The 26,759-nt window shown below is 47.9% G+C and overlaps 9 protein-coding genes across 9 annotated transcripts; 5 read left to right on the top strand and 4 right to left on the bottom strand.

Annotated features, from left to right (window-relative positions):
- Positions 1–42: 42 nt before the first annotated feature.
- Positions 43–2,374, top strand: N7537_011177 (ATP-binding cassette long-chain fatty acid transporter PXA2; the record flags this gene model as incomplete). Its single annotated transcript, XM_056902231.1, has 4 exons — positions 43–549; positions 644–1,280; positions 1,331–2,228; positions 2,299–2,374. The coding sequence occupies 4 exons, from the start codon at positions 43–45 to the stop codon at positions 2,372–2,374; spliced, it is 2,118 nt and encodes a 705-aa protein (XP_056747518.1).
- Positions 2,375–2,807: 433 nt separating this feature from the next.
- On the top strand, positions 2,808–4,067 carry N7537_011176 (uncharacterized protein; the record flags this gene model as incomplete). Its single annotated transcript, XM_056902230.1, has 4 exons — positions 2,808–2,865; positions 3,001–3,326; positions 3,462–3,887; positions 3,957–4,067. 4 exons carry the CDS (start codon positions 2,808–2,810, stop codon positions 4,065–4,067), a joined length of 921 nt encoding a protein of 306 aa, XP_056747517.1.
- Positions 4,068–4,474: 407 nt separating this feature from the next.
- On the bottom strand, positions 4,475–7,565 carry glpV (glycogen phosphorylase; the record flags this gene model as incomplete). The annotated part of the gene is made up of 8 exons (XM_056902229.1): positions 4,475–4,882; positions 4,950–6,715; positions 6,764–6,841; positions 6,893–6,996; positions 7,054–7,115; positions 7,169–7,204; positions 7,264–7,276; positions 7,348–7,565. 8 exons carry the CDS (start codon positions 7,563–7,565, stop codon positions 4,475–4,477), a joined length of 2,685 nt encoding a protein of 894 aa, XP_056747516.1.
- A 2,171-nt stretch (positions 7,566–9,736) lies between these two features.
- gpaB (guanine nucleotide-binding protein subunit alpha gpaB) lies at positions 9,737–11,206 on the bottom strand (the record flags this gene model as incomplete). The annotated part of the gene is made up of 6 exons (XM_056902228.1): positions 10,987–11,206; positions 10,582–10,927; positions 10,396–10,524; positions 10,210–10,339; positions 9,916–10,154; positions 9,737–9,836 (listed from the first exon to the last, which is right to left on the bottom strand). Exons 1-6 carry the CDS (start codon positions 11,111–11,113, stop codon positions 9,737–9,739), a joined length of 1,071 nt encoding a protein of 356 aa, XP_056747515.1. The 5' UTR covers positions 11,114–11,206.
- Positions 11,207–13,979: 2,773 nt separating this feature from the next.
- On the top strand, positions 13,980–15,590 carry sakA (mitogen-activated protein kinase HOG1; the record flags this gene model as incomplete). Its single annotated transcript, XM_056902227.1, has 9 exons — positions 13,980–14,035; positions 14,122–14,169; positions 14,245–14,374; positions 14,427–14,470; positions 14,526–14,625; positions 14,681–15,037; positions 15,097–15,175; positions 15,242–15,425; positions 15,482–15,590. The coding sequence occupies 9 exons, from the start codon at positions 13,980–13,982 to the stop codon at positions 15,588–15,590; spliced, it is 1,107 nt and encodes a 368-aa protein (XP_056747514.1).
- A 606-nt stretch (positions 15,591–16,196) lies between these two features.
- Positions 16,197–19,029, top strand: N7537_011172 (uncharacterized protein; the record flags this gene model as incomplete). The annotated part of the gene is made up of 6 exons (XM_056902226.1): positions 16,197–16,255; positions 16,357–16,461; positions 16,581–16,823; positions 16,947–16,974; positions 17,027–17,087; positions 17,138–19,029. The coding sequence occupies 6 exons, from the start codon at positions 16,197–16,199 to the stop codon at positions 19,027–19,029; spliced, it is 2,388 nt and encodes a 795-aa protein (XP_056747513.1).
- An 873-nt stretch (positions 19,030–19,902) lies between these two features.
- culA (cullin culA) lies at positions 19,903–22,600 on the bottom strand (the record flags this gene model as incomplete). Its single annotated transcript, XM_056902225.1, has 5 exons — positions 19,903–20,107; positions 20,168–22,199; positions 22,263–22,279; positions 22,358–22,427; positions 22,494–22,600. Coding segments are annotated over 5 exons (2,415 nt in total), but the record flags the coding sequence as incomplete, so codon positions are not given.
- Positions 22,601–24,561: 1,961 nt separating this feature from the next.
- Positions 24,562–25,098, top strand: N7537_011170 (cupin domain-containing protein; the record flags this gene model as incomplete). Its single annotated transcript, XM_056902224.1, has 1 exon — positions 24,562–25,098. The coding sequence occupies one exon, from the start codon at positions 24,562–24,564 to the stop codon at positions 25,096–25,098; it is 537 nt and encodes a 178-aa protein (XP_056747511.1).
- A 31-nt stretch (positions 25,099–25,129) lies between these two features.
- On the bottom strand, positions 25,130–26,421 carry N7537_011169 (phospholipase D regulator; the record flags this gene model as incomplete). Its single annotated transcript, XM_056902223.1, has 3 exons — positions 25,130–25,216; positions 25,273–26,140; positions 26,199–26,421. The coding sequence occupies 3 exons, from the start codon at positions 26,419–26,421 to the stop codon at positions 25,192–25,194; spliced, it is 1,116 nt and encodes a 371-aa protein (XP_056747510.1). The 3' UTR covers positions 25,130–25,191.
- Between the last annotated feature and the right edge of the window lie 338 nt (positions 26,422–26,759).

Raw genomic sequence — 26,759 nt, 5'->3', positions numbered from 1 at the left:
TATGCACCCAAATTTGGCTGATAAGCATCCAACAGCTCCGCCATGGCCACTCAGTCCAAACTACTACCGCCCGAACGATCCATCAAGCAGATCCTCTCCAGCCTAACAACCCTCTACCTGCGAAACCGAACCCGCATCTCACGCGCCGTATATCTTGCCCTATTTGCTGCGCTCGCCAAACGAATCCACAATGCCATCTCCGAGCAGAAAGCCGCGTCACAGCAGGTAGACCTGCGTCGACGGCCCGGCACCAGCAGTCTAGGCGATGAGGAACAACCCCGCAAGAAGCGCGTGGAGATCAACCGGGAATTCTTCAAGAACTTGCTCCGTTTACTGAAGATCGTCATACCCGGGTGGCGAAGCAAGGAGCTACGACTGTTGGTGAGCCACAGCGTCTTCCTGGTGTTGCGGACGGTGCTTAGTTTGTACGTCGCCGAACTCGACGGAAGACTTGTGAGCAACTTGGTGCGCGGTAGAGGGAAGGATTTCTTGCTCGGTCTTTTTTGGTGGATGATTGTGGCTGTCCCTGCTACTTTCACTAATTCTATGGTAAGCCGCAGTGATGGGAGCCAGGTTTCCCGGTCTGCGGTGCTGACATGCGACCGTTCAATACATTTGCTAACGTGATGCTTTACCGTATTAGCTCTCCTACCACCAGTGCAAGCTTGCTCTCAGTTACCGCAAGCGTCTCACAGACTATATCCACGAGAAGTATCTGTCTAATATGACTTTCTATGCCATCTCCGCCTTGGACGATCGAATAAAGAATCCCGACCAACTCGTCACAGTCGATGTGTCTCGCTTCTCGGACAGTCTCGCAGAACTATATTCCAATTTAGCCAAGCCTATTCTCGATATGGCTATTTATAACTATTCGCTCTCCAAGAACGTGGGAGGCGAAGGGTTGTTCATCATGAGTCTGCTAGTGCAATTATCCGCCAATGTCATGCGTATGCTGACCCCACCATTTGGCAAATATGTTGCCGATGAAGCCCGGCTGGAGGGCGAGTTCCGTTTCCTCCATTCACGGCTTATTGATTACAGCGAAGAAATCGCGCTTTACCACGGCCACGAGGCCGAGAAGGATACTCTAGACAAGGGTTATTTCACGCTGATCAAGCATGTCAACCGCATTCTACGCCGGCGGCTTTACCATGGATTCATGGAGGACTTTGTGATCAAGTATTTCTGGGGAGCTCTGGGCTTGGTGCTTTGTAGTGTTCCTATCTTCTTCAAGATTCCCGGTCAGGCTACCCATAGCATGGGAGATCACACTGAAAGTAAGTTTCTGTCGTTTGATATTGAACTTGTACGTTCTGATTATTTCTAGGCTTCGTCACAAATCGTCGAATGTTGCTTTCCTCCTCGGATGCCTTTGGCCGATTGATGTTCTCCTACAAAGAGATCTCGGAGCTGGCTGGCCACACTTCGCGTGTCTCCTCATTGCTGGAAGTTATGGACGACCTCCTCGCTGGAAGGTTCGAGAAGAAGTTAGTATCTTCCGCTTCAACAGAAGAGAATGCGGAAGTGCTGTCTGGTCGAGGTAAAGTCATAGAAAGCGACACAATTGAGTTCACCGACGTACCGATCGTATCCCCGAACGGTGATGTATTGGTGCGGAAGCTGTCCTTCACTGTTAACCCCGGCGACCACCTTCTGATCGTTGGACCCAACGGTTGCGGCAAATCGTCTCTCTTCCGGATCTTGGGCGGGCTCTGGCCGGTATACGGAGGTACGGTGAAGAAACCTCCCTTCCAGGATATTTTCTACATTCCCCAGCGACCATATCTGTCCCGTGGGACTCTGCGGCAGCAAGTGATCTACCCAGATGGAGTGCGCGAGATGCGCGCCAAGGGTATCACTGACGCCGATCTCTACGAGGTCCTATCAGTGGTTGAGATCGCGTCTGTCGTAGACCGTCCTGGGGGCTGGGATGCAGAGGAAGAATGGCGAGACGTTCTATCCGGTGGTCTTCAGCAGCGCATTGCTATGGCTCGGTTATTCTATCACCGACCCAAGTTTGCCATTTTGGATGAGTGCACATCTTCGGTCACGTTAGAGATTGAGAAGGTTATGTATGAGACTGCCAAGAAGCTTGGCACCACGCTCATGACTGTCTCGCACCGACGCAGTCTCTGGAAGTATCACCAGAAGATCCTGCAATTCGATGGACAGGGTGGATACATCTTCACCGGTCTCGACTGGGAGCGGCGATTGAAACTCGAGGAGTAAGTTTTTCCCCAGCTTCCGGGGTTTCCCGATCTTCCGTGCCGAACGCCTATATTAACGTTGTTGCAGTGAGAAGGAAGAGTTGGACTTGCAGTTACGAGCTGTACCGGAATTGCAACGTCGGGTTGCCGAGTTAACGGCTTAGTTTCCTAAATTTATATCCATTCTATACCATTTGAGGATCTCTTAGCGTTGAAATATATAAAATGTATGATGTGTACAATGCAATCCACTTACAATGACATTGGCCAATCCGATCAAAGACTCGGCCTCGGTATTCCACTATTCGGCGTTTTTTGATGGGGACCCGAGACGACAGCCAATTAGGGCCTGTTCTATCAACATTCGAATTCTCACGATGTTCAGGTGAGACCCTCCTTTGCGGCCCACTGATGTCGTTAGATATCCCTACGTCATATTCCTAGTCTATCTTGTTTGCCACGGAATATCAGGTTCTTCAATACTTAGGATCGTGACTCGGCAGTTTTGCTTCATTTCATTTTTTAACTTGTCTGTATCTTTACAATTCCCTATACCTACGCGCCTATAAATCAAACCCTCCAAAAGTCTATATCAAAATGGCTATCTCACAAGCAAACACCGACAGTCAAAAAAGAAAGATCATTATATTCTCTGGTATGCAATTTGTCTGCCCTTCGCCGTCGCCGACAAAACCCTTATACCATCGCAACTCTGTCCAGCCCCTCAATCCCAACCACAAAGCCCTAAAACCGCACATAAAGAATACACCCTCAAACTAACAACCCCCAGACTTCGATGGCACAATCTTCCTACAAGACACCGGCCATGTCCTAGTAGACAACCTGGGCTGCGGCGCAGCCTACCGCAAAAAACTCGAAGAACAATTCAAAACCGGCGAGCGATCTTTCCGTGACATCTCAGAGGACATGTGGGGATCCCTCAGCATCCCCTTTGGCGACGGCTTCGACATAATGGAAAAGACCCTCCAAATGGACCCTGGCTTCCGAGAATTCCACCAATACTGCGTCCGCGAGGGTTTCCCCTTCAACGTGATCAGCGCAGGCCTAAAGCCCGTTCTACAGCGCACGCTGGATATCTTCCTAGGCGAGAAAGAGGTATGTTATTATTTTGATTTTTTATTTCTAAATCTCCCCCAAATCACCAACATAACAATACCCCAATACATCAATTGAATCAATCGCATCCATATCCCACAATCTTCACCACTAAAATTTTCAAACCCCCCACAGGCCTCCTCAATCCAAATCGTCGCAAATGACGTAAAAGCCCCAGGCGGCATCCCCTGGAAACCCATCTGGCGCGACAACACCGAATCCGGACACGACAAAGGCGAGAGCGTGAACCAAGCACGCACAAAAGCCCAAGCAGACTGCGAACCGGACGAGATCCCGCTCATCGTATTCATCGGCGATGGCGTCTCCGATCTCCCCGCGGCCCGCGAGGCAGATGTCCTCTTTGCTCGTCGCGGTCTGCGGCTGGAGGAGTACTGTCTTGAACATGGTATCCCGCATACGCCGTTTGATACCTTTGCGGATGTGAAGAAGGAGGTTGAGGCGATTAGTCTTGAGGATCAGAAGAAGACTGGTGGTGTTGGGAAGCCGGTGCGGTATAACCCGCGTGCGAATATGTGGAGGAGGATTTCTAGTAAGGAGGCTGTATGTTTCCCCTCGTCCCATGTATTAAAAGAAGAAGAAAAGGGCTTTTGCTAATGGTGGCGATTGCAGGTTCCGACGCTTATGGCTACGGCTACGCCTTCGCAGGATGAGAAGATGGCGCTTTGGCCGGATTATTTCTCCGAGCCTAAACAGGCTCAGGCTGAGACCATTCAGGAGTGAGGTTGTCGCTTGGGGAGTTTGACGGATTTTTATGGTTTGATGTTGTCATGATCGGATTTCTTTTTGGGTTCGCTTTTGGCATGGAGTGGGTGTTGGTTCGATGTTTTCAGTCATTACTGCCTTGAGGTAGGATCTTCTCTTCTGGGACTGTACACAGTGCTGTATATCAAGATTGGGTTGCATATATACCTAGTTCTGTATAGACCAATTACATATAGAGACTTACCAAATGGGGGATGATCTGTATAGCTGAACATATTAAAGAAAAAAAAGCCGATATGCTATTAATGCTAAGGATATTAAACAAACCAACACAGAAAAATTCATAGAACCAATGAAAAACGCATGACAATCATTAAATCAAAAGAAGACAAACTTAGAACTGCCTATGTCAAACCACGGTCTGTCTAGTCTGTAACATCCAAAGGCTCGACATTCCAAATGCTATCAGCGTACTCATTAGTAACGCGATCCATCGAAAAGAATCCCATGCGCGCGACAGAGGTAATCGACTTGGCCAGCCACTCCTCCTGATTCTGGAAGGCCTCGTCGACCATCTCATGCGTGGTGACGTAGGAGTTGAAGTCGTCCGAGACGAGGTAGTAGTCGCCGTGCTCTTCGATGGAACTTGTGAGCGCGGAGAAGTCAGCTTTGTCGCCGAACACGTTGTCCTTGATTGCATCAAAGACGCGCTCCAGCTGTGGGTCCAGCTTGAAGTCGCCGTAGAAGTGTCGGTGACGCAGGTCCTCGACGTCTTCGGCGAGATTGCCGAAGAGGAAGATGTTCTGCTCGCCGATCTCGCGAGTGATCTCGATCTGTGAGTTGGGTTAGTATTACTGGGATAGAAGTTGCGTATACCCGTAGACATGAAAGAAGACTTACGTTGGCTCCATCGCAGGTTCCGATGATTAGACCACCGTTCAGGACGAACTTCATGTTGCTCGTGCCACTGCCTTCGGTACCGGCAGTTGATATGTGCTCGCTGATATCCGACGCAGGGCAGATAATCTCTGCTTTACTGACGTTGTAATCCGCGATGAAGATAACCTTCAAAAGGTCGCCAATATCAGGGTCCTTGTTCACTACATCGGCCACCTTGTTGATGAGATGAATAATAGTCTTCGCCATCCAGTAACCGGGGGCTGCCTTGCCTCCGAAGATGGAAACTCGAGGCACCACTTTCTTCTTCTCTTCGGCTGACATAGCTTTGATACTCAAGTAGCGGTGGATGACTCCAAAGATGTTGAGCTGCTGGCGCTTGTACTCGTGGATACGCTTTACCTGCACGTCAAAGAGCGCATTGGGGTTGACATCAAATCCGGTGGTGGCCTTGATGTGTCTGGCTAGGCGCAGTTTGTTCTCCCGTTTGATGACCGCCCACTCCTCGCGGAAAGCCTTGTCGTCGACAAAGGCCTCTATCTTGTCCAAAAGGGTGAGGTCCTTCAGGAAGTCATAGCTTCCAAGTTTCTCTGCAATCAACGCAGACAACCTGGGGTTGGCCTGGTGGAGCCAACGTCTGGGGGTGATACCATTAGTAACATTGGTGAAACGGTCTGGTCCATAAATCTTCACGAAGTCTTTGAAGAGAGTAGTCTTGAGCAAGTCTGAATGCAGCTCGGCCACACCGTTGACTTTGTGAGAGCCAATGATGGCTAGATAGGCCATGCGCACCATTTTGGGATGCGATTCTTCAATAATTGAGACGCGCGACAGGATATCCCGATCATTGGGGAACCGCTTCTCAACAGATTGCAAGAAGAACAGATTGATCTCATAGATGATTTGCAAGTGTCGCGGGAGTAGATTCTGCATCAGCGGGACAGACCATTTCTCCAGCGCTTCGGGAAGGACAGTGTGATTAGTATACCCGAAGGTCTTGGTCACGATGTTCCACGCCTCATCCCATTCCAAGCCCTCCTTGTCAATCAAGATGCGTTGCAATTCAACAATTGCAAGGGTCGGGTGGGTGTCATTAAGCTGGATGGCAATCTGGTCAGGGAACTCGCCCCAGGCCCGTTTCGTCTTCTTAAAACGCCGAACGATGTCAAACAGCGAGGCAGCACACCAGAAGTACTGCTGTTTCAGACGCAGTTCTTTGCCTCGCTCGAGGTTATCATTGGGGTAGAGAACAGCTGAGATTGTTTCAGCTCTCTGCTGGTCCGCCACTGCACTTTCATAGTCTCCAGCATTGAACTTTTGGAAATCAAACTCCCCGCTGCTGGCCTTACTAGACCACAGGCGAAGATTGTTGGTGGTCTTTGTGCCGTACCCGGGAATGGGGACATCGTACGCGATGGCTTGAACAATCTCACCATCCTCCCACGAGTGCGAGATCCTGCCACTCTCATCCTGATATTTCTTGACGTTACCGTAGAACTGAATGTCTACTGTGATTTCATGCCGCGGGAATTCCCAAGGGTTGTTATCCAGCCAGTAGTCTGGAATCTCCACCTGGTAGCCGTCGACAATCTCCTGCTTGAAGATGCCATAGCGGTAGCGCAGCCCATATCCCCAAGCTGGGTAGTTCAGTGTCGCCATGCTGTCCAAAAAGCATGCCGCCAGACGCCCTAGACCACCGTTGCCCAACGCAGCATCGTGCTCCTGGTTGATCACGTCCTCGACGCGGAATCCAAGGTCGCTCAATCCATCTGGTATCATCAGTGATAATCCAGTTCACAGATGTTCCCAGCGCTTACCTCGAGCAACATCTTTCAAGCCAACATTCAGCATAGCATTGTCCAATGTACGTCCCATGAGGAACTCAAGCGACAAATCTACACCAGCGATTAGCCATTGTCTTTCTGCCGACGGGTATGAACACGTACAGTAAACTCGCTTCTGATCGGTAAAGGTCTGACGCTGCTGAGTTTTGTTCCACTCAATGATCAACCGGTCTCTAAAAGCAAGCGCAGTTCCCGAGTACGCGGCCCTACAGAAATTCCCAAGTCAGCAAGGACCGCTTGCATCAAGGATACAAACCACATACAACTCATCGCAATTATACAACGAGCGAGCGAGGGTCGTTTCGATATGGCGTACAAGATCTTTCTGTGAGGGGCGTTAAACCCGAAGTATCAAGTACGGATACAAGTCGAACTCACCTCGAATTCATCTTTGGTGGTGAATTCAGTTGCCGACTAGATTGACTCGAGGCATTAGCATTTTAGTCCCCAATCCTCATTTCGTCTCAACATACATGTTTCCTCCAGCTGCGAGAGTCATGGTCAGTTCAACTATAAGCAAGTACTAGGGACCTCGGAAAGGCAGGTACGGTACTCACGCTTCTCGTAATGGCTCAGGAATGCTAGCTTCAACATTCTTAATCTCGGCAGGCCCCAAGCCGGTGAATGTGCGCTTGTGCTTGGGACGACTGAATCCCGGGCCGACAGGACCCTGGAGATCGCCAATAGGAGCTCCTACGGAGGGTCTGCGCTCCCGGCGAGGTTGGGTTGGTTCGATCGGTTCGGTCGGTGCAACTGCATCTGGGATGGTTGACATTATGGAAAGAGGAAAAAGTGAAGTGGAATTTGAAGAGCTGTAAACTGGAGAAGTTCCAGTACAGAAAAGGAAATACACAAGCAAGTCCTTGGCTACTTAAAGGAAAAAGAGGGGAAGGGCCATGTCCATGTAGTCATGACTTTTAGAGTGACACCGGACGCCTTTCTTTTTTTTTTTTTTTTGTTTTTGGTTCTTTTTTAGATTTTAGTATCTTTTTAGTTCTTTTTGGAGTGTCACTGCATTTAAAAGGCACAGAAATGTGTCATATGCCTATTCTAATTGCTCTATAATCCTTGAAATCCTTGAAATACTTCAAATACTTCAAATACTTGATTCTACATAGGGCCCGTGCATACTATAAATGCCTAAGACACATCATGCCATTTCAACTTGACCTTGAAAGTCTCCCATAGTCTCCCACAGTCTCTCTGGAATTGCCCGACTCTAAAGCCAATATCAATCAGGGGCCTAGAACCTCTTCGGCTCCACATCTTCCTATCCCGGAACACCCCCATCCCCATCCCCATCCCCAAACCACCAACCATTAATACCCATATCTACACCTCCCCTTTCCTACTGCGTGATTATAAACCCCACCTTCGAGCTCACCAGATGCCTACAAACCTAGATACCCCGCGAACGCCAACGCACAGATGCATTGCATGAAGCGCGTACCGTGCGCCGACGAGGCCCCAGTGCCTACCTACCATGAGTTGGTCCTAACCCCGGGGTAGTTTCCCAGATGCATTACACGAGGGGATAGACTTTCGAGAGGGTCTAGCCTGCGGGGCCTTGGAGACTCCATCCTCAGGAAAATTGTTAGCGGTGGGGGTGGGTAGTTGCTATGATGTGGGTGGCTGTGTGATAGGATGACGTGCAGGGCGCTGCAGGGGCGTTGCAGGCGGGAATTGGAATGCTAAGAGGTGTAGTGTATTGTAGACTCGCTGGGAGAGAGAGTAGAAGAAGCTCCTTGTAGAGGTGCTTCCTCTCCTCTTTATCTCACCCCCGAACTGGATATCAACCAACCTAGAGCTAGAAGTCGACCACCCAAACGTAAGAGCTTCTCACGACTACCATCTACGCTAAGCACATCTACGGTGAACAGTATACAGGAACAAAAGCAGACTCGAATGGGAAGTATTGGTATATCGAGGCTCAACTATACATAAATAAGCCCGGGCCACATCCCAATCCCAACTCCGTTCCACCCAACCAGGGATCCGGGGGGATCGCGATCTGGCACCCGTAGACATGACCCATTCTCAGCGATCCCGGTATCGGTCTGTGCAGTAAGATATATTAGACTCCTCGGGAGGTTGAAACAAGAACGCTTAAGAGATAAAGAACCAAAGCGGAAAATCAGAAAGCATCAGACGTGGAAGCGCTTGGAATAGCGGGTTAATAGTGAGGTGAAATAGGAGAAGAGAAACACAGAGAAAAGACACAAAATCGGAGAACGGGAGAAGAGAAATTAGAGGGAATAAATATCAGAACAGGAACATGGCAATGTCGAAAATAGGAAAAACCGCCATGGTATGCACGAGAGACTGGAAACAGACCTCGGGGAGACAAGGCAAAGAAAAGATATAAGATATAGTGAAGACAGGGCAACAGAAAGCCCATTGGGTTGGTGCGTACCCCGCGAGGATTATCGAGTACACGAAAAGAAAGTCCGGAGAGTATCCAGTCCCGCTGCCGGGTTTCTTGCCCGGCATTTTCGAAATTGGCTGTCATACGCTCATTCCGGGGCTTAATCAATGAGAAAAAAAGCACATGGAACAGAAACAGTAGCATATAGTTGACTGCTCGAACGTGCTACTGAGACCTTTATGGAACATAGACCCATGTTTAATATAGGAAAACCACATTAAGAACCAAATGGGATATCCCCAGACCAGAGCCAGCGCCTGGGAAATCAGCCGAAAAAGCCATAAAGGCGCCATCAACGCCTGCAGCTGGTCAAAAGTAAAGGGAAAAGATGAAAAGGGTATGGTATGAGTGATCGTTGGAGAACTGTTCATGCAGACTCCAGGAGAGGGAAATCAGAAAACACCGAGAGCGATGTTGAGAATAGGGACGGTGTTTGGTCATAAGGTTGGATTGAGAGGGAAAGTGCGCATACGCACATGAGGACACTTGTGTGACTGGGTCCTCGAGGTATATTTCAGCGGTTATAGAATGCCCGAGTCTTTCAAGGCATTTTGCAGGATAGTCTCTTTGACTGCTGCGAAGACCAAACGGATATTCGAGGTATCAGTCGCTTGGGTGAGACTAAAGAGGAAGAAGGAAAAAAATCAGTCAGGAATCACGGTGCGGGGGGACCGGCACTGTTAGGATCATGTGAACTCACTGTGGGTACAGGTTCAAGTGTGCTCGATTCACCTGGTTGAATCGCCAAAGAAGGTACTTCGCGGCACGGTGCACGTCGTTGCCGCCCGAGTAATCGGGGAAGTAGTTGCTCAACGGTGATCGAGGCAACTTCAAGCGGAACAAATCAACTTTGTTCAGGAAAAGGATGATACTTGTCCGCATGAACCACCGAGAATTGACCACGGAGTCGAAGAGAACCAAACTTTCCATCATGCGATTCTGCCAAGGTCTGTCAGTTCCGGTGTAGTACACTCGGTGTATTGAGACCTCATACCTGATTGCTTTCTTCCAGCAGGACTTGATCATATTCACTGAGCGCAACGCAAAAGATAATGGATGTCACGTTTTCGAAGCAATGTATCCATTTTTTTCGCTCACTGCGCTGGCCGCCCACATCAAACATACTGTGACTGGTTAGCGGTATCCCAAATCGAGAGTGTCAAAGACTATTTCCACGTACTGTATGCTCAATTGCCCCATTGTGAAGCGTGTCTCATAGATACCGGTGGTCTTTGTTCTGGCTCGGAGCACATCTGCAACATCCGGTACATAATCGGGGGCCGTTATTCGTTTCGCTTCCTCGAAGAAACTAGTCATGGGGTTAGAACTCGGCCTTGGAGTCAGAGGAAACGATAAGTGGACTTACTATGGGGCTGAGTCCATCAGATAAAATTCATTCTGATGTTCCAAAACTGTTGATGTACACGGGTCGTTCCAGAGATACGTAATGGCGTCGCCGATTTTCGAATCAAGCGAGGTGTTGGGATCCGGGTCCACGTTGTACTCCTCCAGAAATGAAATGTAGTCCTGCACTTTCTGGCTGGACGGTTCGAGTTGGAGATAGTGATATGCCCCAATGAGGGCTTTTGCGCAATCCAGGAGATTTTTGTAGACGGTCAAACGATACAGCGCAAGTTCTTCCACGGTGTAACCATTTTGGTGGATGATCTTCATCTGTTTTACGATCGTTGATTTTCCACTTTCTCCAGATCCTGCGTTTAAAAGTCAGCGAACCATCCGCTCTCCTCCAAGCGAATACCAGGATACCTACCCAAGAGAAGGATCTTGCACTCCCTTCGTAGCCGCCTAGAATCTTCTTCTAGCTTGCGATCGATCTGTTGGCTTCGCTTCTTCTGTTCCGCGTCCCCCGCGGGCTCTGAGCTGAAACACGACCCCATTTCGGAATCCTCAGTGGCCCAGTCCAGCAGGGAGGAGACTCATCAACCACGCGCAGGAACAAAATGTGCCGGTGAAGACGGCCGGAGCCTTCGTTTGCTAAGACTGCCAAGCGCCACACACGGGAAAGGATCAGCGTGACCGAGTGTAAAAATGGCGATACGTAAGATCGGAATCAATTTGAGTGGGAGGTAGGTTGAGAATGGTGTCAAGGCGAACGTTGAGGTTTAAAAGAGGTGCGACAAACGAGCTTGGAAGGAGAGTCGTTGAAGTTCGGGTATAGCGGTTAGGACGGGGGCGGAAGGGTAAACGCGGAGGATCAGGGATAAGTTTGGGATAAGATGTTGAGAGTTCCAGAGTAATAAAAGGTAAGAGTCGAGTAAGGGTAAGGGTAATAAAAGTGTCAAGAGTTTAAAGAATCAGAGTGTCAGTGCGACCATCGTCATGCTGGGGGAGTGGAGATGACTTGGGGGAGAAAGTGTAAGAAATGTAAAAAAAAAACATGTACGGTTCAGCTTACATTTACACAGTCTGGTAATTAATGTAATTCACCCGTTTTCTTCCCTTTTTTTTTTTTCTCTCTCTCTTTTTCTGTTATGGTTATTGGTCGTTTATATATTTTATTTCCAGAGTTACATGCTAGAGCTTATTCTTTATGCATTTACTTCTTTTGCCTAGGCAATATATTTGATATGTATGTATCATCTAAGGTATATATATCCTTGGGAAAAACCCGGGGGAAATTGGGCACGTTCTCCTGTCAGATCCCACCTGTAAGGTATGACCAGTATGATCTAGTATTAAATTCTCTTGTTTAACCCGAGCAATAATCCCAATCCCAATTGTAATCCTAATACTCCTATAAAAGAACACCGTTTTAAGCGACACGGGGGTTCTTAATTTATTGGGGCGCCACCAGATGACTTGTCTGTGCGATCATGCGTTCTTATCATCAATATATCAATTGTTCGGTCTCAAGTTCAATAAATTTCTATTTATATATGTATATATAGATGTAGATTTACTACGAATCTTTAGTCCAAATCTCTGGTCAGGAGTTCTGTACTCCGTTTCATACTCTTTCAACCCACTTTTGGAGCTTAAAAGTGGAGAGTGACGCAAAAATTCGGGGCGTTGCCTTAGGCAGACAGGCGGGGCTGTGTTGCGGTCCCAGGTCTTCGGTGTGTTGTGTCACTATCTGACATCTAACTATGTACAAAGTACTCCGTACTCCGTACAGTTAGACACTCTCCATTATTGTATATATTTATATGTGCTATGGATCTGCTCTAAATAACCTGCTTGTTGCTTTCAATCTTCCACCATTGGCTTATCTTGGATATGCGGTGAACCTTGAGAAGCCGGGCACTGACCTCTCCCCTCAGGAAGTCAATTCAGCCCTGTAGGCAGATGTACGAGGGGGGCAACGGGCAAAAATCAAGGCTTGGGGGCTTGTTGATCTTGATATTATCAAACACCTAGGCAGGGGTGTAAAGTAGAGGTAATCATCAGGAACCTCGAAGAATGACTACAAATATATTTCCCAAAGGTTTATCTATATATGACCGTGCACTCTCCTATCAGATACGTCCAAGGAATATGAAACGCCGAACGGTACCTCCAGAGTTTAAAATGAGCTGCACCCCTATCCAGTCACACATCATTCAAAGGTCTTTGTTGCATGTCTTTGTTGCGTGTCCGCAGTTGCATTTCCGCAGTAGCGTGGCAGGCATTGTTTCACATGTCTCAGCCTCCAAACCCGCACCTGCATCAGACGGTGACAGAACCCGAGTACCCCCGTGGAAACCAATATCTGAACTAAGGTCTCCGGTTAATTTCCTTCGGGGTTACATTACATATGGCTATTACAGTAAGGTGCAGATTCCAGGTCCTTCGATATAGTATGTACAATGTACGACGTAAAATGTAGTGATTATTAGGGAGATAGCATTGCAAGCCAACAAGACCACGTCATAGAAGATGAGAGCTGGCTTAGTTGGGAAGGGGCACTCTATTGTGTATTTGATATACAATATATGTTGGGGTGCGCCCTTGTTCTAGACCTGGGAGCGGTTGGGGGCGTCTACCGGACCTATAAGAGCATCAAAAAGGAAGCTATGGTAGAGCTTATATACATGTAGAGTTGGTAAATTCTAATGTTTCTCATGTCTGCTTTAATTTTGAAGGTTGAGGGGTTATACTCTGACCTGCCAAGGTTCTAAATAGAGGCCCAAGAACTTTCCGTATACTTGTTCTCGGGCGAGTTAAGCGCAGATCTAAAAAAGAATAAATACCAGTAGTAGATCAAACATGAATTGACCTCCATAGAGGTTCTATAGTTTATATCAACAATATTACAGAGCAAGAATGTTGCAAAGGAAGCACCTTCCGGGATAAAGACCGGGGTCTGGGCCGCGCGGTTGTGGAGCGAGGGCAACCTTTCAAACTTGGAAGTTCACAGTTGGACATGGAGGATGTTATTGTATATCCATATATATAAAGAGTTACAATAGTATATACTATGTATGTATTAATTCAATGTATAATGAAAATCAAAATCAAAATCAAGTAACTCTCTCCCAATTTAAAATAATAAGAGAATCCATTTTAATATAACTATAGGCTAGAACCTGCTGAGTCATCACCAACCCGGGCTTCGCCAACGTCATCGGCCTTGTTTTCTGCGCTTTTCACCCAGTCCCTTCCCCACACCTGTTGCCAACACACTTGCTTTCTTCGCGACCCCTTTCTTCTGGATTTCTTTTCGAAGCCTTCATCTTGTCTCGCTTTACTCTTCTTTGACTTGACACTCTTCTTGGAATTTTCTATCTTCAGTGTATCTGCTTGCATAACCCCCACCTTTCCATCATGGCCGAATTCGTGCGTGCCCAGATTTTCGGCACCACCTTTGAGATCACCAGCCGGTTCGCAATGCCCTGTTCTGCTATACTTACTATGGGCGCTTTAGCAGGCGCATCCAGGGGGATATTGGTGCTAACTTGATTTCTAGGTATACGGAACTGCAGCCGGTGGGAATGGGTGCCTTCGGACTAGTCTGGTATGTTGTATCCTGTGTCGCACAAGACAACTCCCAAGCCTACAGTACATGCTAACAAGGCCATTAATACAACAGCTCTGCCAAAGACCAATTGACTGCACAGCCAGTCGCAGTTAAAAAAATCATGAAGCCCTTCAGTACCCCCGTTCTGTCCAAGCGAACCTACCGGGAGCTGAAGCTGCTCAAACATCTCCGCCACGAGAACGTCCGTACCCCGTCAAATAAATATACCAGGCTTTTATGCTGACACTCTGCAGATTATCAGCTTGAGTGACATTTTCATTTCGCCCTTGGAAGATATGTATGTTCCCCTCATCTGCAAGGCGGGGTTGAACGGTGTGAACTAATGACCACAGCTACTTCGTCACCGAACTTTTGGGAACTGACCTCCACCGACTTCTTACTTCGCGACCCCTTGAAAAGCAATTCATTCAGTACTTTTTATATCAAATTCTGGTAAGGGTTTCTACGGGAATATTATCCGGGACGCCAGAATCTGACTTTTTGATAGCGTGGCTTGAAATATGTTCACTCCGCCGGCGTGGTTCACCGGGATCTGAAACCCAGCAACATCCTGATTAACGAGAACTGTGATCTGAAAATCTGCGACTTTGGTCTTGCCCGCATCCAGGACCCTCAAATGACCGGCTATGTCTCAACACGATACTACCGCGCGCCCGAGATCATGCTCACCTGGCAAAAGTACGATGTCGAGGTGGACATCTGGAGCGCGGGCTGCATTTTCGCCGAGATGTTGGAAGGAAAGCCACTGTTCCCTGGAAAGGACCATGTCAACCAGTTTTCGATCATTACGGAGCTGCTTGGTACTCCTCCCGATGACGTGATCCAGACCATCTGTAGCGAGAACGTGAGTACTTATTCTTTGCTCGGTGAAAGACGAAAACATGCTAATAGATGATGACCCAGACCCTCCGATTTGTCAAGTCTTTACCAAAGCGCGAGCGCCAACCCCTCGCAAATAAATTCAAGAATGCCGATGCTGATGGTATGTGATATCTGAGCCGACCAGGGGGATTATGAGCATGACGCTAACTTGTCTCTCTTATTTTAGCGGTTGACCTGCTCGAGCGCATGCTGGTTTTCAACCCGAAGCAGCGCATTCAAGCCCCCGAAGCATTGGCACATGAGTACCTGGCACCTTACCATGACCCGACTGATGAGCCTGTCGCGCAAGAGAAGTTCGATTGGTCGTTCAATGATGCCGATCTGCCCGTAGATACTTGGAAGATCATGATGTACGTGCTGAATTTGTTACCCCGTCACGATTCTTGCTAATTTTCCACTACTACAGGTACTCGGAAATTCTCGACTTCCATAACATTGAACAAGGCAATGAAGCTGGCCAAGCCTTGGTACAGGGATCAGTGCAGGGTAACACTACTGGACAGACATTCGCATAATGGTTTCACGTGAAATTTCCCTAAGAAACGCTCTTCTGCCATTGAATTCCAGTCTCAATTTGAAGTCTGGCCCTATTTCTGTTCAAGGGTTCTACGAAGCTAGCGCGTTAACTTGTGTTTTTTATCTTATTTTCTTTTTATTCCTACTTTGTCTCCTTTTTGTCTTGGTGGAAGTCATTGTCCATAGCTCTTCCGGCGTCGTTAAGAATTGGTTGGTGATTAGGAGAAATCATACGGGGGATCTGATTTAGTTCAGCGATGGAGCACCTCATAACCTTTAATCCTTTGAAATACCTACGCAATCCAAACTATTGTTCCAATACCTATATCACTTTTCCTTAGTTAGCCCCAGAGGTATACCCGTAATGTCGAAGCCCTCTGATATTGGCGGGGCTACCATTCACCGCCCGCTCCCCGTGCGATAACCGTATCAACGCTGTTCCCCTGTTTGCGACGATCTTTTTCATGGGAAACCCACGTCGAGGTTTTGGAGGAGAAGCGCCTCTTTTTGACATATTGCAAACCATTCATTCGAGCTATTTATTCCCAGCATTCTAATTGCATCTCCACAGCCGAACCGAATCTCCTGTCGCAAGGTTCGGCACCATGGTCGTCCAGCATAAACAAGACCCAATTGTCTTGGTTATAGATTTCCACCATGCACGGTGAGCCATGCGATAATTGACACCCCCGGGCGTGTATCTTTGAAACCAAGATGAAGACGGACCCATAGTGGAACCTGGCTGACTGAGACATACCCCTGTAGCGGCCCCGAGATTGAGCATTGCATTGCCGACGAAGGAACCGACCCAGCAACCGAGAATGACTGGTCTCTCCTCCCATTCATGGCCCTATCTGATGGAGCACATCTGTACGATACCCCTGTCTTCGACAAAAATTTCGTTCCCTCCCCTTCTTAGTCTCCTCTGGCGCAAACCCGCGTCGAGGAGAGCCGATTTGCGCCGGACCATCTAACTTGTCGGATTTCAGGTCGACCGAGGAATTCTCATACTTCACACTCTGCCGAAAGAGCACATCGACTATACCCGAAACCTCCCTCTTTGGTATCGCCTGCTCCCGCCAGATTGACTCGAGCTTGCTTATCAACCGCTCGGCCGATGTGACTCGGTCAACGGTACAAAAGGCCGTTGTGGTCGTGACAGATAGTCCGCAGAGAGTTGGCCAATTACGCGAGAAGCTCTCCGTGGTAACTTCGGCTTGGTTCGCGCAACGGTATGTGGAATATCGAATATACTTTCCCTGGACTATTTGTTTTCCCGACGCGCTGGCAGGCGATCGGGATAGAATCTGGCTTTGAGCGAGGAAATGTGGCTAATTGAGTACTCTTCTAAATAGCGACTTCTCGGATGTTGATATCTTGAAGGTATATACTTAGCTGCGATGGTGTATGTAATCATATGCTGACATGGATACAGAAATTCCGCGAGGGCTTGGTAATTGCTCTACTGAATGATGGCCCCAAAGATCAGAACTTGGGTAAGGATATAACCTGTTCCGATATGTGTGAAATTTGCTAATTTATGAAGGCCTTTCGCTTCGGGAGATGATTCACGAATTCAAATTTCAAACTTTGGTTCTTTTTAAGGCACTACTGTTGCAACCCAAGATGCTTTTCTTCGGGACGCGCTGTGAACGCTTGTGCATGATTCAGTTCTCGCTTATATCTTTAATACCAGGCCTCATCAACAGCTTGCAGGATTGCGCGGATCCTGCTTTCGACACCTATTCTCAGACAGTTGAGAAACCAACGTCTCTCAAGACGAGTGACAGAAGCTCCTTGTTAGCATACATGGGGCTTCCACTGCAGATCTTCGGAAAAGGCAGCATGTTTGGCCCCTATACACCTCTCCAGTTGCTGGATCTGCTGGCAGATGATGGCACAAAATCATATGTGGTTGGCTCAACAAATTCGCTACTTCTCCAGCAAAAGGACCGCTACAGTGATATTCTAATTAATCTCGACGAAGACAGTATCGTCATAAATTCTCCTTCTCTCCGCAGCGCCTTGGTCCTTTCTGCAGCCGATAGACGCTGGATTGACCTGCTCACGCAAATTGTCAATGACACTTGGGACGAGGAACATCCTTCACAACCAAAAACCCTTGGCTTTATGGGCTCAGAAGAATTCATTCGACTACAGTTCGAAGAATACTTGTTGGCGTTATTATCGTCCATGAAGTACCACGAGGAGCTCTACCCATGCGACGTCGGAGAATCGGGGCATCGCAGCAGAACCCAGCTGCAAAACCTCAACATCGAAGGAGACCCCGCCATCGACTTCAATACAGAATTCCTGACACAGTGGAAAACCACATCTAATTACGCCCTGTTTTCGCGACTCACTTCGGATGCGCTCCTATTTTCCATTACTGAGCCACGGCACCCAAACGCCGGGGGCCTGACAATAGAAGATGTCCAAAGACGACTTGCACAACAGGTAGCAGACCTGCACCTCGATGAGCGTGTTCGTGAAGGCCGCGAGGCCCTGAACCGCCACATCTCAACCGGACAAAAGAAAGTGAGCGCGGCATTTACAAGCTTCTGGTCCGACATTGAAACAATGCGTGAAGCGCAACGCAAACGAAATGAAGAGAAAACTGCCTCTCAATCGCAACGCACCTCCATCGACAAAGAAATCCCAACCTCGCCAACCCCCTCCTCACAAGATCCTGCCGATGCCTCCTGGTTCGCAGGCCGTCAAAGGCCATCCGTCGACATGACACAGGCCCAAGCCTCTGTGACCGTAGCCAGCCAAAAAGCCACCTCCTATCTCAGCTCGTGGGGCTCATGGGCGAGCGAAAAGCGCCGCGAATGGCAAGACAAGCGCGCAACATCCCCGAACCCGAATCCCACTCCCAATGCCGAATCGACTTCACCATCCACCCCGGTCTTGTCCGTCGTTACCGAAACAGCCGAGTTGGACCGCGGCCGTCGCGGTTCCACCCAACATAATAGTGAAGGCAACGATAGCCCCGAGGGTGGTCTTACTCGCAGCACCAGCCGAAGAAAGAGATGGAGTAATATCCTGCTCAGACGCGACAGCGGCGAGTTCCAGCGTCACGATGATGTTTCCACGTCCGATTCTGTCGAAACCCCCTTCCCCAAATCTCCTCTATCGCAGGGATTCCCGGCTTATGCGGATGATGCGGAGCACAAGCAGACCCAGGACGTCCAGGATGGAAAGACTGCTAGACAGGAGACCGTTGATGCAGATGGATTCTCCTCTGTGGCTCTCACGCCGAATGAAGGCCTGGGGTTGAGTTTGAGGACTGAGGAGACTGTTTCCCAGACCCAGAAGGAACCCACACCCTCGAGTGGTGTGGAGGTAGATACATGGCCTGAGGATTTGGTGACTGCACTCCCCGTCAAGGAGGAGGCGCATCCAGTCCAGAGCAAAGACTCGTCTGGTACGAACTAGCGCGCTGGATTTGGGGGGCTGGGGTTGATTTGCATTTTTCGCATCTGGGCAATTCAGTACTTCATGGACTTTCTGTCTTCTGTTCTTGTCTCTAGCTTTGCATAGCATATACATTCTAGTACGATTCACATGTTGATTATACATAAATATACACTGGGTCTCGCCAGTGCTACACATTTCGATCCACCGAATGAAATATTGAAGTGAAATCGTTTCTAATGTGTTCGATCTTGATCAGCGTTGTTTTTTGTGTCTGTTCTTGTCTGCATTGCATGTCATTAGAATAAATCGGGCTGTCTTGTTGTTGTCTTGTTTCGCTTATGTCTAGGAGAATACCTCTAAGCTTCTACCCAAAAGATGTTTGGGTCAACACATCACTTCAATCCTTAATATTTCATTCTGTGTTGTCATGGTGTTTATACGGGGCTAGGTTCTTCGAACCTTTAAAGCCCTGATGGGTAGCTACGCAGAACATGATCAATTTATTATATTTTAGTATTTTCAGAGAAACGAAAGAAAAGCAGAGGGCAAAGAGCAAAGAGCAAAGAAAATAACCAGGTCATCATTTGTTTGTCGTTTCAGCGCTATGAAGAAGCATAAAAGAAGTCGCCGACACAATGAAAAAGAATTCTTATGCTCCTATCAGCCCGATTCCATCCGCCAGCCATCCATTGTAGGAGTCTTATCATGGACCAGCAGGGGCCCCATTCCCCCCTCACCCTGGCTTTCCAAGATGAATGGAATACAAGGACAAGTAAGGGACGCAGGAAGCCAGCCACTGGTGTTGGAAAGAGACAGTAGCAGAAACAGAGAGCAAGAGGGAAAAAAAAAGGGAATAGAAGCAAGTTGGTTTTGCACTATTTGAAAAGGGGGAAAGATTTAGTTTGATTTAAGCAATGTATGAGATTTCATCGCCATCCATGCGCTCAATGTAGTCCTTCTCCATGAGGGCTTCAATGTTCTTCTTGATGTCGGGGATTTTAGGTGGGAAGCGGGACTTGACCTGCTGAATAACCTCCTGGACAAGCTGGACGTGCTTCATCTTCTTGCGCGACTTCATGATTCGAACAATGGCGGACTACAACAAGGTTAGGACAGATCGACTCTGTGGGGGTTGATAATTAGCTAGGATACGTACCTGAAGCAGAAGCTTCCTGTCCTCTTCTATGGTTTTGTGGGTGTCGTCAGCCTCAACTTTTTGCTCAGATTTGATCTGAATGTTGAGGTTGACTTTGACCTTCTTGCTTTTGAAGTTGTAGTTCAATGTGAACGATGTGGAGGGCTCTGGTTTAGCACCCTCAGGGCTGGCGATGAGGACCTTGGCCTTCAGCAGGATGCTGAGGTTGGGGTCGAGAATTTCGGTAGACAGTGTGGTGGCCTTTTCAATCTCGTCGTAGGACAGAGTGTCGGCTTCGTTGAAAAGAAGCAGAATGCCCATCTGGTAGGTCGATACCTGGAAAGTGTAAGGCACTTTGGTGTTTTTGATATAGTTAGCCTTGATTTCGCCCTTGCATAGCTGCCACAGCCATGTCAGCTTGCGGCCGCTATGCTTGTCAAAGTAGAATGTCTGGAACCGTTCGGCTGTTTTCACTATCTCCGGTGGCGCGAGGAATGGTGTGGTCGGGGCATTGAGGGGCCAGAAGCCGGTTCCCAAAATCTGGAAGTGGGCATCGGCCATTCTCTTTCGGTCATCATCTTCTAGCACTTTGTCCTGCCAGACCTTGTAGTTGTTATTCAGATCCTTGGAGATCTGCATGTCCTGGAACATGCGTTGCAGCTTGTTGGTATATTCGAAACCACACGCCTCCTTCAGCTTGCTGATCATGCTTGTTTCAGCATCATCAGAAACAGAGCTCACATGGACCAGACGTTTCGCCAAGTTCTTGGAATAAAATTTCTGGAAGACGTCTTTGTCTTCAATGTACTTGAAAACTGTCATAATCTGCACTAGCATCTCCTCAAGTTCCGACTCTTCAGCCGACTTGGATCCCTTCTTGAGCAATGAGTCTGTGTATTTCGCCAGTAGCTCGGGAGACTTGGAAGAGCTCGTCTTGCAGATACGGTTTCGGTTGACAAACTCCCGGCAGGCGTTATCAAGAGAACGCACGAACTCGGCCTCGCCATTGAAGGCCTCATCAACCAAGCTCTGATAACGTGTGTGAACCTGCAGTAGGGCATCGACGTACAACTTGGGCTCGAGTGTTTCTCCCTCTGAAGCAACCTTCTCGACAGCAGCCAAACCGGCCCGCCTCACGTGGTTCTCGAAGGTTGTGCGCAGGGGATCCAAACCCTCCTTGATCCGTGATAAGAGTCGATACATACGGGCAAGATCCTCCTGGCGTTCGTTATCCAGCAAGATTTGGAACTCGTCGCGAAGCAAAGTTGAGTGGGCGGTGACAAGAACAGACAGGCATGTATCGGTCAAGAGCTTGGTGACATCTGGGTGTAAATACAAACCGACCCGAAGCTTCTCCTCCTCCAAACGAGCTTCCGCCTTCTTCATATATTCCACCACGCTATTTTCGGCCACAAACTGCCGTGACTCATTTTCGTAATATGTTTTGGTGGAACGGATGAACGGCTGCTGGAAGTAATGCCGATAGACATCTAGTGTTGACTTGGAGCTATCATTCTCATCCAAACCCAGCGAAACGAAGGAGTCCACAATGGATTTAATCTGCGATTGTTCGATGGTTTCTCCATTTCGTTGCTTCTCGATCAGATTCAGAACAGCGTCCATGACCTTTTCATGGACTTTTTCGAAAAAGTCCCCTTTCCATTTGACCAAGTGCAGGGTGTAAACATCGTAAACGTTTTTCTTACCCTCGTCGATCTCACGCTTAACCCAGTGACGATTCAGGTAGCGAAAGAGGTGGTTCACGTACTTGGCGGCGGTTGTGTAGCGGTACCACTCGCGAATGTAGAAGCCAAGCAAGCCTTCTTCGGTGTGGCTCTGTGATTGTTTGTAAACCTTACTCAGATGGGAAGTGAGGTATTCGCCGAGTAATTTGTAAAGTTCCTCGCCCAGTAAATGAGCTATAGTCCAGGTCAGCTCATATCGGGAAGCCGAAGGTGCGGCATGAAGGGGAGAAAACCAACCACCACGTTGTCCCTGTAGGCCTTGACCGCTAGCGACGGCTTTTTGGGATGTGCAAAAATTGTGGACAGCCCTAATATCAAATTGTGAGCGCGGTTCTCGTCAGGCAAGAAGTAGGATCGAATCGGGAACACACGTGTATAGACCCATGTACTAGACAAAAAAACAGTCAGTCTATCTGTTTTCAAACGCCCTCACCGGTCAAGAGTGATTGAACGGCATTTCACTTACAGTCTTCATATCGATACCGGAATCAAGGTTGAGCATGACGCTCTCGATTCCTGTTTCGAGGAATGACCAACTAACCCACAGTTAACTCATGTCATACCACCACGTTGAAGCGGATCGCCAATCATCGTCTGCTCACGTTGAATCAAGGTCATCCTTGTGAGGTACCGGTGGCATCGCGAGAGACATCGCGGTTGCAGGGGAATCAGGTGGGATGCGGAAGGTGGGTAATCGAGGCCGAGGGTCCTGGTTCACTAGTCAGTGACGCGCTCTTAACTCTCAGCAGTAACCAGCAAGTTACAGATCATGAATATTACCTCAAGACAGTTGTAGCGCCACACGTCACGCCTCAAAAGATCTTCGGGTGATCAGATGAGGGTAGGCGCTTGGGAGGGGGGAGGGGTTGGCAAGAGCGGGGTTCAGACAGTCGAAGAAAACGAATGAGAAGATACAACCCTTCTCGGGAACTTCTAGAGCAAGAATTGGAAAAGAGATTAGGCAGAAGAGGGAAGTGATGAGGCTGAGATGGACCAGAGCGTGGAGATGGCCTTGTTGCCGCAGGCGGTGAGGTGGCGGAGCTTTCCCGCCAAATCTACATCATCGGCTTTGATGCTTCGATCAACGCGACATCAAAAAGGTTATATCAAAGGTTATATATAGAAAATTCTCTTGTACAAAGTAAGTTTTACCATCTTCAAATACCCTTGAAAAACATCTAAAACGAATATTCAAAAAGATTACCAAAAAGATATGACAAAGCCGCTTCAGTGGACTGTTCTTGTGGATCATTAGCATTTTTGGAATACGATGATATATATCTTTATGAGCTGTTCCTCTATAATAGACCTGTTTCTATTCTTGTATCACAACATATATCTCCAATGACACTTGATCCATAGATCTGGTTCTATCTAGTACTATTGCACCACAAAGGGTAAATCAACTGCTATAAATGGGTACCTTGGACAATGATTTAAGCTCCCTACCTAAACCATTCATGGATAGATTCCAACGATTGCCAAAATCTTAGTCATCCCAACGTCACATGCGAATGAGATTCTTTTGATCATTACGCTCATCCTTTACTATACTACGAAATGTTGCAATGTACACTCCTTTGTAGTAGACTTTGGGTGATACTTGAACCCAATTGTGTAATTTCTTCTACTCCATTGTTCTCTTATTTTTTTTTATATATATTTTTTATATTTTTATATTTTTATATTTTTTTGCTGCAGGAAGCCATTCTATCCCTCTACTGCTGCCCACCACGACTAACATTTAAAAATGACTTGTTGTTTGTCCCGGAAGGAACCAAGTTATTGGAAGCGTTTACCTTCGTGCACGAAAGGCACCCTTAGATGACTAAAATAGGCCAATATCCATTGATAACTGTCCTTTGTCTAGGAGCTCATCTGACCGAGAAATCAATGAACAACTTCCCCAGCAAATGCCTGATTTTTCTAGAAATTTGATATCGCTGGTAGTTCTAGAAACGAGCGGTACTGAACTTAATCTTGACCTTGTTATAAATGTCATAGATAAAGTTCAACATCCCATTTTCAATAGAAGTGGTCGTTGAGTGGGTTAAAGTTTAGAATCGGTAGAGATCGCACAACTATTGTGATCTGAAACCAGAACTATATAACAAAACCCGCAATACTCCTGGGTATCTGTCTCCCCTACTAGTCACCTACTCATACTATATGACTCTACCTTCGGCAGTATTTCCTTTTCGGGATATCCATCTATCGAATACACTGACATAATCACTAGCTTTATTCTCTTAACAGCGTTATGCACTGTTTCTTTGGGTGTTATCCACCTATGGCTCAACACATGCCAGATTTCCCGGTCCCAAACGGTCATATCCAATCCGTAGACCCCATAATGGCCAGAAAGAAAAAGCCTTGGAAAGAGGGTCAAAAAGAGGCCCAGAAGAGGTCAATATCTGGGGGTGGATGATATAGTATAGTGGATAAAATGTTTTGAGTGATCAGGGGGCATTAACCCTATCATATTAACCTATAAAGTATCTAGGTAGTATATGGATAGTTCCTAGTAAGTTCAAGTTTATATTGAGTCTATGTTGTATATTGATTGCCCCACTATAAATGACGTCATCTAAAGTAGATCTCAGGTTGACCCAATTCAATCCAAACTCCCTTTCTCCATGCAAAAAAGCAAAGGCAAAATAGAGAACCACTATGGCTATAAATTCACTGTCAAACACTCAAGTGACCACTCGCCAGATTCCCGAGTGGCACCATATACCGAACACTTCGATCCAATCCAAGCCACTCATGATATACCATGGAGCTTTCAATGCCACATCCACAGAGCTCGAGAAGCACCTGGAAGTAGTGGGCGAGGTTGCTCCTCAATGGGTATATAGCATGTACAGCCAAACCCACTTCCACTCCACAACGCATGAGGTGCTCGGGGTCATTTTAGGGAGCGCGCGTCTCTGTTTTGGAGGCGAGGGGAACCCCGAGCGATTTGAGCCGACGGTGCAGCGTGGCGATTTAATCATTGTGCCTGCGGGGGTGGGTCATCGACTCTTAGAGGACCTGCACGGGAACCAGGAAGAGTTCCAAATGGTTGGCGCATATCCACACGGAAAACAGTGGGATATGTGTTATGGAAAGCCAGAAGAGAAAGCAAAGGTGCAGAGAATCAAGGATGTGGCTTGGTTTCGCCAAGATCCGTTGTATGGCGTTGACGGTCCTGCTTTGCATGTCTAGCTAAAAGTTGCGCATGCGCGAAATCAAGTCTCGCTTGAATGGTATATTTAATCAACAGCCAGAAGATTCATGAAACACAACAAGACCGGAAAATCACTGTGTTACTCTTTCGACAAGCCTAGGAGTGTGTTAGAAAATGGAGTGAGTATGCCAATTATAGACAAGGGGATTTACCTGAGAACACTAATGGAAAACGTCATGAGCCAAGCCAGGAGTGCAACCAGCAATACGGAAGCAAGTGCCTTTTGTCGTGTACATATACCATCATTTCGAGGATCGATGGTTTGATTGACTTCCGCTTCGGTGCAGGATCCTGTCACCTCGGATAGTGAAGCAAATGCCAAACTAAGATTGGCGGAATCGAAGACAATGAAGAAGATATCCAGGAGGAGGAGACGTGCTTTAGCCGAGGGAGAACGCAAACCCAAGGGCTTTGACGTGTATTCATCAAAGGTGATGTATAAGAGGTAAACCAGGGCGACTGCATCGACGATGATCGCCATCAATGCAGATGGGCCTTGTGGGTGATGCCCTTGATCAGCCATGTGCTGAATTGATCCACCCAGAGCCAGTGCAGAGAGTGAGAAGCACCAAACAGTCATTCGAAGAATCAGCGGCACGATCGGGCTTCGCAGAAGGGTCTTCCTGAAACGCGTGATCCAGATATCCCTTCGGCCTCTGCTGTGTAGCGGATATTCCGGACTATCGCCCTCCAGGTGCTTTCCTCGCCATGGTTGCAAGTAATCACCGTGATTCTCATTCAGCCATTCTGACGTGACCTGCTGTTCCTCTCTACCAGGTTCTCGGGGGTATTGGATGGTTCGTGAGAATGTCATCCAGCGCGATTCACGGTTGACGAGTGGTGACTCATCCTCAAATAGGCCGTTAGTAGTCGCGTGATTAGGTTGCGGCTTCGACGATGAGTAGGGCGAGTGGTTGTGCTGAGCGACAAATGCGTCATTTGGTTGTGAAGGGAGTAAGCGATCGGTTGCAGTAGCTTCATCTTCGTCCTCCTCGGGCTCATCGACCGACCGGATCCAGGCTACAAGGACTTGTTATTAGTGATTGATCGTCGAATCGAGCTTTAAATGCGACCATACCAGGTAGAGATCGTAAGACGGAGCGTTGAGAGTACGCGGTTTCTTCCGCTGTCTGACCGTCTGTACGCGCAAGTACTGAATCGGAGGTTTTGTTGCGGACAGCAGACTCGGTATCGACGCTAAGAGAGCCTGGCAGCGGTGATGACTCTGGGATGGGTGGAAACTTCTCTGCCAGCCTCTCACCAAAGACACGCCCTGGAGCGCTGTCTTTGGGGCTGTCCATGATACAGAGAAATTAAAACCTGAAACTCGGGAGCCGCGGGAAACTTCAAACCAACAGTTTGCCCGCGAATCCCCAATTGCTGATCAATGAGGAAGTATGGTTGTTCAGGGATGGCCTCCCTAAGACGAAACTGTACGCGGACCTCGGGAATGACGTCTCGATTTGTCCAACCCGTGGACCTGGACCTGCTTTGCTCCCGCATCCCTTTTTCACCCACATGAAAAACAAAATTCAAGTTTCAACGGAGTATTTATTGTGAAAGTTTTCTATTTTCTTTTATCTTGATCTATTTGATATCTATTATCTTCCCCGCGATCAAGCGATTGTCGATTTCCGAT

The sequence above is a fragment of the Penicillium hordei genome (assembly GCF_028827395.1).
Source record: "Penicillium hordei strain IBT 12815 chromosome Unknown utg000006l_segment0_segment0, whole genome shotgun sequence".
In the NCBI taxonomy this organism is placed as follows: domain Eukaryota; kingdom Fungi; phylum Ascomycota; class Eurotiomycetes; order Eurotiales; family Aspergillaceae; genus Penicillium; species Penicillium hordei.
The sequence above is the reverse complement of the archived record's forward strand: the minus strand, read 5'-3'. Positions and strand labels throughout refer to the sequence as shown.